Below are 12,122 nucleotides of genomic sequence, written 5' to 3' on the forward strand. Positions count from 1 at the left end.
AACTGGAGATTTTTCAGGGAAGATTCTTCTGTTCATTCGTTTTTTTAAGTATTTTTATAAACCCCCAGAGCAAAGGAAACTCATTTCCTTGTTATGCAGTGAAATCTACCTGATTCCCAGCAGTCTAAGATAATTCTTCTTTTTTTTTCTTCTTTTTTTTTTTTTTTAAGTACAGAAATTGTAAACCTGTTCCTTAGCAATACTTACAACACAAAATTTTCGCTTGTGAAGACAGAAACAGGTCACAGATCTGAAAAGCTTTAACTTAGAAAATGAAACATTAAATAGAGGAATCATTAATTTGTAAAATATTGTATTAGTGAATAAATAGTAACTTTATCATCTGCAATCCAAGAATTGTTAGCTTCTTTCCTATTACCAGTTATTTTAGCTAATAGGAGGTATAGAAAAAAGCATTTTAATAGACCAAAACCAGAAGAGTGATTAGTAATGTTGGCATTTAAATGGCACAAGGGCAAGCCTGCAGCTCTTTTGAGAAATGAGCATTTGAGCAAAGCTTATATGAGTGAGAGACACAAATACTGATCTTTTATATGTAAATTTTATACATATATGCTACTGCTGATTTGGAGATTTATGCTAACAGGATTATTATTTTTGGTCCTGTATAATAGACAATGTACTAGATAACTGCCTAATCTTACTAATGTTGTCCCAGGTCTGTCTTCTTCATTTCTGAAATTAGTTTCGTGTGGTAAATATCACGTTTTCTCATGTACACTGTGTGCCTCCAAGCACAGTTTGTTTTCTTGGGTACTGGATGCTCAACCGCTATAAAATTGATCTTGTTTCATTCTTTTGGCAGGGAAAGTAGAAAAATCTGACAAGGAGTCCCAGGGCTTTTTGGAATGTGTTAAAGTGACTGCTTTTCTCTGGGAACACTGCCTTTGACTGCCTCTATGTAAAGCTAAAGGGAGGATGCTGACAACACCTTTGCAATTTTAAAAGCTTGAGAGTGAGCTGTTGAGTCCTTCTAATCTGCCAGAGAGAAAGGGAAAGGGTTGCTACAAATCAGAAATGCAGGACCCAGATATTCACCTTTTCTTTTGAGCTATGTTTCACAGACCGTGGCTATGAACATGGGTTTGCTATGACTGCAGAATAAACAGACTTCTTTTAAATTAATATGCTTCTCGTATAAGCACAATATTACAAGAAAAAACAGGTTAAGCAGACATTACAAGAAATAATACTCCCTTTTTTTTTTTCTTTCTGTTCTCTGAAAGTGAAACAGCTGGTAAGATGAAATGTAGTTGTGTGGACAACTCTGAAAAGAAATGGGGCCATGAGAGTATGTTCATGCATATTAAAATATTACCTTCTTGCGCTTGATGAGTCTTCTTGCTCAGTTCTTTGTGATCCATCTGAGTGATGTCTTGCCCAGAGGTATGGGTGGGGGGAGAGGTGACTCAGATTTGTGCGTCCCTTTGGTTGGAAAAGAGTACACAGGATACTTAAGGTCTGTCAATGAAAGACTTCTATTTTGCAGCGTGGCCCATTTGACAAATGATTTGATGGCACAAGGATTTACGTTATTTAGGCTCAATTAGTAAACATAAAAAGTTTGCGGCACATGTGTGGCTGTAAACTTTACGTTACTGTATTACTTACAAAAAGGAAAACAGAAAAGAAAGGGAAAGAGAGAGAGGTTTCACCACCCTTATTGCTCTGCCATGTCTATATTGAGGCTTGTAGTCTTGGATCGATGTGCAGCGTCCTCTGGTGTCTGGTTTGATTCCTGCGGTGACACTGGTGGGCAGAATGGTCCTCAGGATGGTGGGCACACTGCCTGTGCTGGTACCAGTGGGCTTCTTATAGTCCTCTGGTTTGCCTGCTTGCATGATCTGCAGTCTTTTGCACAGGTGTCACTGGGGGGTGATTGTGAAGGATGTAAGAGTCCTGAAGGGTCCTAGGCAATCTTGAAGGGTCTTGAGCGGTCTGGGTTATTCTCCCCTACTGCCATGCTGGGCCTATCAGAAAAAGGAGCTGTGTGACAAATCCTCCCTGCCTCCTGTACCACCTGGCCTTTTTTCTGTGGTTTGTTAGCTTGTCCTTGACATGTAAATGGCAATTCACCTTCTCATGATGTCCCATCTCATTCTCCTAGGGATGGCCCATCTCCTCTGGCTGCAGAACTGGTTTTGCCACAATGTTTGAGACACTACCCTTTCAGTCTCTCTGCCATGGGCTGTAAAATAAAATTGACCTTCAGTCTCTTTGTAATTAGGTTAACACCCACGTTTAAGAATACAATCATGTATAGTCAATTTTATTTCATCTCACTGTGCTAAGTATTTTTTGGCAGAATCTCTGATGCTTTATCTAACAATTAATTTAGAAGAAATATCTCTTCTCACACACAGAGAATACATTACCAGACTGCTCTTTCAGAGCCAGTAATCTAAGATCCCGCTATACAGGTACAAATGTATTTTTCCTTTCAGCTGCTTGCTGGCTCAGTCACTTGTCTCTTTTCTTGCAGAACGATTCCTGGGGGAAGCAGTACTCATATGCGCTCTTCAAAGCCATGAGCCATATGCTCTGCATTGGTTATGGAGCCCGTGCCCCCGTCAGCATGTCCGACCTCTGGATAACCATGTTGAGTATGATCGTGGGGGCTACTTGTTATGCCATGTTTGTAGGTCATGCCACTGCCCTCATTCAGTCTCTGGATTCCTCACGGCGACAATATCAAGAAAAGGTAACTCATTTTAACATAACTTCTCAAGTTTTGACATAAATTAAGGGAATGTTCTGACTGTGGAAAAGGCTGTACAAGATTACATGAAATAATCTAGTAACATCTGAATCCTGCGGCGTATTTCATTGAACATGAAGGAGTTCAGAATGTGCCATGGGCTCACCATATTCCTGCATGAACCCGCTTTTCTTAGGGAGCAAACAGTTCTGGATGTTGCATGCATTGAATGAAATCTTGGATGTGAAACTTGCTTTAAACTCTGTAAAATCTTCTGTGAAAACTCTATCCCCTGGTTCAGACTATGCTATGTACCCCTGTGTGACTTTGTAGGTACTTGGTTTAGGTAACTTGAACAAGGGCCTTGAGCTCTGTAGTTTGGGTGTCTGTTCAATAACTGTCATTCCTTTGGATTGCAGTTTTGGGATAACCTTGAACATGCTAATAGAATGACCTTTAAATGAGAACCAAACCAAATCAGTTAGTTTTGTTTGTAACTACCTCACAGAAGTACTTACAAGAGGTCTTTGCTTTATAATGGTATTGTTTAGCTGCTGATCCATGACTTATTAGGTCCTCTCCAAGCACAAAAGGATCGTGGTGGAAGGGTAGATAAGTAGACTTTAGTAGAAGAAAGAGAGTTCTTCTTGAAACAGGAAGAAAAAGGTTGTTTGATTCCTTGTAGGTATGATTGGAATTAAAAAGATGTAAATGGGTACAGGGTGGGATCTTTCTGGAATGAGGTCGTGTAATGAAAGGCAGAGGCAAGGTGTGGGTAAAGCTATGAAACCAGGTGATGAGGTTAGGAGTGGTGGCATAAGGAAGAAAGGATCAGAGTGAACCTCAGCAGGGGCAATAAGGACGTGCGATGTTATTGGGGTGTTAAAAAGAAGCCAAAATTCGTTATTATAGTTAATGGGGAACTGGAGAGGCCATACTGGGAGAGAGGTCAGCTGAGCAAGTTAGTGAAATCGGAGAGTTTGTATCAGCAAATAAGAAACACAGCCCGAGCAATAGTATTTGGCATATGTCCATAAGAAAGTTCAGAAAGTCAAACCGGGCAGAAATCCCAGTGTGATATAACACAAGCCTGGGGGAGAAACCAGGCAGAGAGTAAGCAGAGGAGAGGGTGACCCTGGCATCTGCTGAAGATGAAGAGGAATGGCCTGAGTTTGCTGGGAAAAAAAAAGGGAAAAGTCCAAAAAAGATTTGAGTAGGAAGGATTGAAGTGTTTTCTTTACAGGTAGGCAAAGAAGGAGGAAATAAGAATGTGTGGGAGAAAAAGAGTTTACATTTGATTTTGTTAGGCTCAAGTTGCAATAAGACCATGGCGTCAGTGTGTCAGGGACAGGAGGAGGTAAGGGATGAACTAGGAGTCCAGTAACAGAAAAATTAGCCAGTGGCTGACACATTAGTCTTACAGCTGTTTAAAGCAGAAGTTTGAAAGCAAGAAAGCCCACACAGTGTTATCTTGAAACTTAAGTGAGAATGTAAGGTTTAGAAGGAGAACATGACTGAGCATTAATACCTCTAAAAATCTGAGCTTTGTCAGTGACCATGTGAAATCCCCTAATCCATCTCAGTATAAAGTCACAAGGCTAATCCTGATAGGTCGTGTCACCAAAACGAACTCTTTTGGCCTGTTCTGCCAGCTAAAAGGGAAGGAATTTTATCAAAATAGGACACTTGTAGGGAGATGTGGAGCAGAAACATCTTAACCATGAACATGAAGGAAGACATAGACAAAGAAATCCAGTTTCTTAGAGGTTAGGGTCCACATATTATACACGTACACAGATGTGTGAAATCAGCAGAAATGTCACCATCCACTTGAAACCTCATCTTAATTGTTATTCTCAGACCTTGCTGGCTGCAGCATGATATTACAATGTTTTTGAGTGCCAGAAATATAGTGCATGTGTAAAAATATTCATATATTTTAAACTATATTGAGTAAAGCCTCTGAGTTTTTGGTGTAAATTAAAACCCAGCAGCAATCAAGTGGCATTGCATTTCTCGTGTTTTCACATGAGAGCAAATAAAGCTTTCTCTTTATTTTTTTTCTGCATTTTTTATGCACACACTTTATTAAATATTAGCATAGAACTGTCTGGCATTTTTCAGTTCCTGCAGTTCTCAACATTTTCATCCTTCTTTTGGTTTTCGCTTCTCATTTGTTTCATGACATCAGAGACAAAAACATAGCATGGCATTGACAATCAAGAATGAAAGAAATAAGCCAGAAATTGCATGTCTCTATGCTTTAGAAAAACATTTTTCTTTTTTTTGGCAACCATTTGTATGCCAGTTACTATGGGCTAGACGTAAAGGTTGTGTTAATTAAATATTTTTTTTCTGCTGATTTCTGAAACGCTGTAATCATATGTTATCAGCTATAACAACTATACTGGTATACTTGTATATTCTTGTCTCTTGCTTTATCATAGTTTAATTATCTATTTTGAAATAAATATTTTATTATAGCCTAAGAATTATACGCATTTACTATGTACTACTGATGCTTATTATATATTTTTCTTTACTCTGCAAACTAGATAAATGGGTATTTCAAAGGCCAGTCTGTGTTACCTATATTGTCAGTGTATTTTCTTAATTATTAGCAGATAAAAATAGCTCATATTTCACTTACCTGAGATATGAGAAAAAAAAGTAAATTTCCAGCCATAAGTTTCAGAGTTTTCATATATATGCTGCAATATTTATTTTTGCCTAGTGCATTGCTTTCTCCTCTTCTGGAATTAAAACACTGGGAAAATCAGGAGGCTGTGACTTGTTCTGATTTTTTGGGCTTAAATGCAAGGATCAGTTTAATTTTTTTCAGTCTTATGTATACAGGATTGTGTATTTCTTGGCCCTGTTGTTTTCTGTATAAGAGTTACAGAAAATCATGTAATTAATATGAACTGCTGGGCCACATAGAATGATAGCAGAGGTGAAGAAGGAGGTTGTTCTTTTGTTCTTCTGTAGCATCATGCCAAAATCTTATGTGTCATCCCCCCCTGCTTTTTTATGACTGTGTTTTCTGCTGTAGCTAAAATAATATTTCATAACTGTATAGGTCATATGCAACTGATGGAAGGAGAGTTCTGATTCTCCTCACACAGAAAGCAGCTACAAGTGACATATTTGCTGAAACCTGTGTATCATCCTCATTCAGATCCTCCTAATGTTCATGGTATGCAAACCTAGAACATAAATAATTCAAACTGGAAAAAATAAAACAAGAAAGAGTTTTCATTAAGCCAGATAAGCTGAATACCATCTAAGAGCACAAGCTAAGAATTTGACTTGTGCCAAGCACTGCATGCTGAGTATGGTAAGAAAGCAAATACGTTCCACGTACTTACTGTCATGGGACAAAGACATCATTTATCAGAGGAAATTAACAGTGATTATAAGCTGTCAAATATGGAAGGTGGACAATAAAACTATGTACCAAGAAATGCTGCAAAAAAGGACATGTTGGTACATTTTAGTCACTTTGAGGAAGTTCAGATGTTTTTCTGCTGAAGTGAGTGGAACTGTTCTCTGAGAAAAAACCACCTCTTGGATTGAATACATACGTCAGATGTTGGTATCAGTGCTTGAAAGACCAATACCTGACAAAGGAGAAAGACATATCCAAGCCATGTATACTCAAGTCATATTCCCTTTTCGGTAAGAATGTCTGACAAAGCATTCTACCTTATAAAATGACAGAAAGATTCAATGGCATCTTAGCACTCTCTAATCTTCATTATAAGTCAAAGATGAATGCAGTAATAAATAAAAATATTTTAAAGGGTAGCTCCTTTGAAGTTTTCTAGTATCTAAGAAGTGACCACATCTCAAAGATGTTTGCTTTTGCAAAGGCGACATTTATTTGAAACAACCAGAAATGCATATGCAGAACTTCTTCACTAGTGTGAAACAAAGCAGCCAAATGAACAGCCACTGGACAAGGAGGTGAAGAGGATTAGGTGAAGATGGTTACTAAAATATTTCTTCCCTTAGAAGTTGGAAGTTTTTAATAGGAAGATGTTCACCTAATGCTGTGGATGTCATTGAATAGGCTTGATTGAAGACCAGTTTATATTTCCTCTATTCCAGTCTGTCATGGACATAGACTATCCAGGAACAAAGTCACAACAAGCTAATAGAGACAAGATTTGTACTAGCATACAGATTGTTTCATGCTTATACAGATTTTTAAAATGGTTTGATAAAGTGACAGCTATTAGATCGATTTTCATTGTGCTATCATTTTGTATATTTTGATTTTTCTCTATTGCTAAGCAACTCAAACAGTCACACAAGGTTTCAAAAATAGAAAAACCAATCAAAGCAATTTTAGCAATTGCAAGTAGTAAAGAGACATAAAATAGATTTAGTTCAACTATACACATGTCATAGGAAATGGAAAAAATGACAACTATCTCCATATAGTGCTTGCTCTCTCAATCATTGGGAGATGTGTTAAACCATTATTGAAGCCCTGAAATAATTTTGAGCTTGACTTCCACTTCAAATGTCCCAACGGACATCTTCTTCTAACTGTGTAATCTTCTTTTATCTTATGGCTTCATTTACGTTTTTTTAGCACATCTTCAGTTAAATAAATCTGGTTCGAAGGGAGAAAAGGACCTAAACATACTTTTCTACAGAGAAGAAGCAATAATTGTGTATAAAGAGAATTAAAAAGCAACTTACTAATTGGTATTGGATATTTTTACATAGACAGCATCAGGATTTGAAGCACAGATGGCTCATTTTTCATTTCTTAAGCATCCAAAGAAGTGTTTATGAATGAATAATGGGTTTAGGCGAGGAGTGCAGCTTTAGATTTTTCAGCATGAGGCCTTGCACGAGCTTTTCAAGTCTACTTCTCACAGCTCCAGTTTGGATATCTAAATTGTCCATGTAGTCCATGGGGAGACACCCGACGTGCACTCTCAAGAGGCATCAAGCTCTTAGGGGCAGCTTTGGGACAGTTGCTGAAGTGTTTCCATCACCCTTACCCATCACAAGGCTGGAGTACCTTGTGCAATGAGACATCTGAGGTCCTTCCTTCAAGAACTGGGAAGGGGAACCACCTCTGTGTGCATCTTTCGCAGAACTTGAATTTGAGACACTCGGACAAACTTGCAATACCAGAATTTTAGCATGTAATTCCTGGATCTGAACCAATCAGCAAAGTTTCTCGCTAAATACTGTTTTCTAAGTTTAGTAGCTTTTCATGCCGTCCACATTCCTTTTGAAAACGGACCTCTTGCTTTTCCAATGCTGGTTTTTAGCAAGCCTGAAAGTAGTGTGACATAAAAATGTTATGTGACTCGTCTCAACTCCTTCTCTTTACAATAGCCCGTTTTCACTCATACAGCATGATTTTAGCAATAGGTCATGTCACGCTCAGATTGCTGGAGGAGGTGAGTGAGTTGGCAGATAAATCTTATCTTTTCTGTGCAGTTGTGCTACAATATACATGCCAACCCGAAGGAATTACTTATTTTGGAGAGTGAGGAATGGATTACCATATCCTGTAGCTACATTTCCTCACAGGAAAAAAAAAAGAAGAATGAAATAAAGCAAAATCCTGTCAGTGACTATCAGCCTGTAGTTTTTCAAGTCTTCATAAAAATCTCATCAGCATGCACAGATCTATGTCCTATTTAGCTTTGCCACAGCACAGTGTGTTAAATAGCGAACAATTTTTGAGGTGTGTTACAAATGATCAGGTACCAAAGGTCTGGGACTCCTCTACCGAGTACTGACTGTGCCGAGAGTGTTGTAGTCATTGCATGATTGCAAAGTAGAAATTCTTTATTCTCTGACTATTTAGTCATAAGTGAGAGTGATTGCTTGATCTCATATCTGTGGATTGTTTCTCGTAGTTATAATTTTTGGTTTTGTGATTCTATTTGGAAGTCTGGGGTGTCTTATAGTAAGAAAAGGATCTGGAAGTCTTGGCTTTTGGCTTATTTCTGGATAATCTTATGCTGTTTTCGCAAATACCAGGTGACAGGCCGCTAAATGGATAGATGTAGTATTCATGCCTTCTGTGACACTTACTGATCTTTGTAGAAAGCACTGAGATTTCTTAGAATAAAGCAAGTTATTAGAAGATATTTAGTAGAAATGAGGTAGAAAACACTATGAAAGGGACAAAACACTTGGCTGCAACTCAGAAAAAACTTTTCAGATATGCTGTTTCACAGATTGCATACTGTTGTTCAAGAGAACATGCAAAGAAAAGAACTTGTAGATACGTTAATTCTTTTATTTGTGTGCATTCTTTTAAATATTTTTGATGCATAGCTAAGAACATTGTGAACTCAACCCTCTGACATATAAATGAAAATGTATATACAGCCACGAGAGCCGGTGTGAGCTGCACAGAGACTTATTCATTGCACGTGAAAACATCTGTTGTGTCAGGATAGAACCTCTACTGGCATCACTTGCTTTCTGTAAGCTCATCTTTATCAATTTGCATTTATTATAATTTCCTGAATTTTTACTGCATGTAGTTGTGATATTTAATTTGACCTTGATCTTCTGAAATTTTGAAATGGGAAAGAATAACAGATGTTATTGCAACAAACATGGACAAAAACTATTCCCCCTCTCCTCCTAATAAAAAATGAGAAGCTGTTCACCTTTAACAATACAGTGATAACAAAATAAACGTGTTTATTTATTTTCAAGTGGAACGGAATAGTATGCTTAGTTCTAGGGCAATGCTTTAGCAGAGGAATATAAATCAGTCACAACATTCTCACTGGACTACTCTCCTCTTTTGTCCTACTTCATTGTTGTGTTTCAGCTTCACGTTACGGTCACTCTTGCTAGGGTAATCATGTCAGTTATTTTTGACTTGTATCTGTAGAAAGGTGATTGGTTCCTCCCAATAGCAGGTACTGTGCAAGCCAAGTGCAATCCACCCGGCTGCATCGTACCTGTGCCAAACTCTAATAGACTCCCACTGCTTCTAAAATGACAGATGGGACTTACTTTGATTTATTGCTCTGTTGTGGGTAATTTACCTGTAAGGTGTTCTGCTGTCTTGCATTATGGATTAGGTTTCTAACCATTTTCCATATGAAACTGCAGAGCAAGCTCATTACAATTTCAGCCATGTTTATGATAACTATATAAAATTAGCTGTAAAGACATGAAGTTATACCAGAGCCAGATTTTACAACCATCCTGCTTTTAGTTTTTGGGGTTTTTTTTTGTTTGGTTTGGTTAGTTGGTTGGTTGGGTTTTTTTGGTGGGTGTGAGTGTTTTGTTTTGTTTTGTTTTTTCCACAGTGATCATCATAGGGTAGGTTACATATTAAATTTAAAATAATTAAAAAATAAGGAAAGGAAAAAGGAGAGGAAAGGAAAGGAAAGGAAAGGAAAAAGGAGAGGGAAAGAGAGGGAAGGGAAGGAGAGGGAAGGGAAGGGGAGGGAAGGGAAGGAGAGGGAAGGGAAGGAGAGGGAAGGGAAGGAGAGGGAAGGGAAGGAGAGGGAAGGGAAGGAGAGGGAAGGGAAGGGAAGGGAAGGGAAGGGAAGGGAAGGGAAGGGAAGGGAAGGGAAGGGAAGGGAAGGGAAGGGAAGGGAAGGGAAGGGAAGGGAAGGGAAGGGAAGGGAAGGGAAGGGAAGGGAAGGGAAGGGAAGGGAAGGGAAGGGAAGGGAAGGGAAGGGAAGGGGAAAGGAAAGAGGAGAGAGGAGAGAGGAGAGAGGAGAGAGGAGAGAGGAGAGAGGAGAGAGGAGAGAGGAGAGGAGAGGAGAGGAGAGGAGAGGAGAGGAGAGGAGAGGAGAGGAGAGGAGAGGAGAGGAGAGGAGAGGAGAGGAGAGGAGAGGAGAGGAGAGGAGAGGAGAGGAGAGGAGAGGAGAGGAGAGGAGAGGAGAGGAGAGGAGAGGAGAGGAGAGGAGAGGAAAGGAAAGGAAAGGAAAGGAAAGGAAAGGAAAGGAAAGGAAAGGAAAGGAAAGGAAAGGAAAGGAAAGGAAAGGAAAGGAAAGGAAAGGAAAGGAAAGGAAAGGAAAGGAGGACCGACTTTTGTTTTTCAACGTCTCTGTTCAAATATAGCACAAATTACCTTTTAACAAGAGAAAACTCTCGGATTCACACCAGATAGATATAACCGGTAGCAACTATCCCCATTACACTAGAATTATTGTGCTTGTGTCTCATATGTGTAGAAGAAAATAGCACTCGATATTATCTAACATAATATTTTGAGTGAAAAAATAATCCTTGCTGTACAGATTTGTTTGTTTCATTTGCCTTGTTAGGGAGCAAGCAAAGAAAAGATTGATTATTTTAATCTTGACTTTAAAATCATCATTCTGTCCTGACTTCACCCTGTTTCTTGAGGTTTGAGTAATTAAAGCATGTCTGTTTTGAGAACATAATAATTTGCATAACTAAGACATGCAATGTAGGTTTATAAAGGCTTTGGAGTGCATAGGATAGCAGTAGAACTGAAGCTTTTTCTCTGCAAAAAACTGTTTTAAGCAGTCCTTTGTACTGTATTTTATGCTAAATTAACAGTTTGTCCAAGTGGTTACTGACCTTGAAAAAATATTCTAACACTAATCCAAGAAAAGTCTACTAGAACAAAGACTCTGTAATGAATATAGAATGAAAATGTTTTTATCTCCATGTATTTTCATAAAATGCACCAGACTTACCTTTTACAGCAGATTTCTGCAATGAAAAAAAAATCAACTAAACCTTTAGAACACATTTTTCTAAACACGAAGTATTTACTAAAAACATAATATCTTTTCATGAAAATGCACAATGCTATGAGTTTGTGTTATACCTTTTGGAGTTAGGAAAATGTCGTTTTTCACATAAGTATCTATACAATCTCCTTCTAGCCAAAATATTTGTTTATCATCTGCCCTTTATATACATTGCTGGATGCCTGTATATATTCAGGCCTGTATATATTCAGGCATTGCAGAATCCAATTTAAATCTAGAAATAATTTTATAAAGTTTGGAAGAAAACACTGATCAATTTTTAAATGAACAGTGAAAGCAAGTCTTTGCATCTTTTTTACTAGACCTTTGATAGGAGCTGGTAACAAGAGTTTAATGGAAATAATCCCCCTAATTAAGGCACCTCCCTATACGTTTTCCTTTTACAACTTTTTTTTCCTTTTTTGGCATAGGCCTTTCTTTTCTCCTGGCTTTGTAAAGCATGTAGGCAGGCAAGAAGGGAGGATGATCAGCTGGCAGAAGAGTAGCTCCTTTTGATGCTGCCTGACTCCTGCATAGCATCGGGAGTTTTTCAGCCCTTGTTTAGGCAGCATCTGGCAGCATCAGAAGATGGACGTGGCCTCACCTCAGCCAGGAGTACTGACACCAGCAGCAGGCCAGAAGGCTAACACAGAAGAAAACTGAGGCAG

The 12,122-nt window shown here is 38.5% G+C and overlaps 1 protein-coding gene across 1 annotated transcript in view; it reads left to right on the forward strand.

The window, feature by feature from the left end:
• Positions 1-12,122, forward strand: part of HCN1 (hyperpolarization activated cyclic nucleotide gated potassium channel 1) — a 197,818-nt gene that overhangs the window by 123,126 nt on the left and 62,570 nt on the right. The window contains exon 4 of the mRNA XM_065861534.2: positions 2,504-2,722. Within this exon, the coding sequence (XP_065717606.1) occupies positions 2,504-2,722 (219 nt within the window). The remainder of the gene's footprint in view (positions 1-2,503; positions 2,723-12,122) is intronic.

This window comes from Patagioenas fasciata, chromosome Z, assembly GCF_037038585.1.
Source record: "Patagioenas fasciata isolate bPatFas1 chromosome Z, bPatFas1.hap1, whole genome shotgun sequence".
NCBI lineage: Eukaryota > Metazoa > Chordata > Aves > Columbiformes > Columbidae > Patagioenas > Patagioenas fasciata.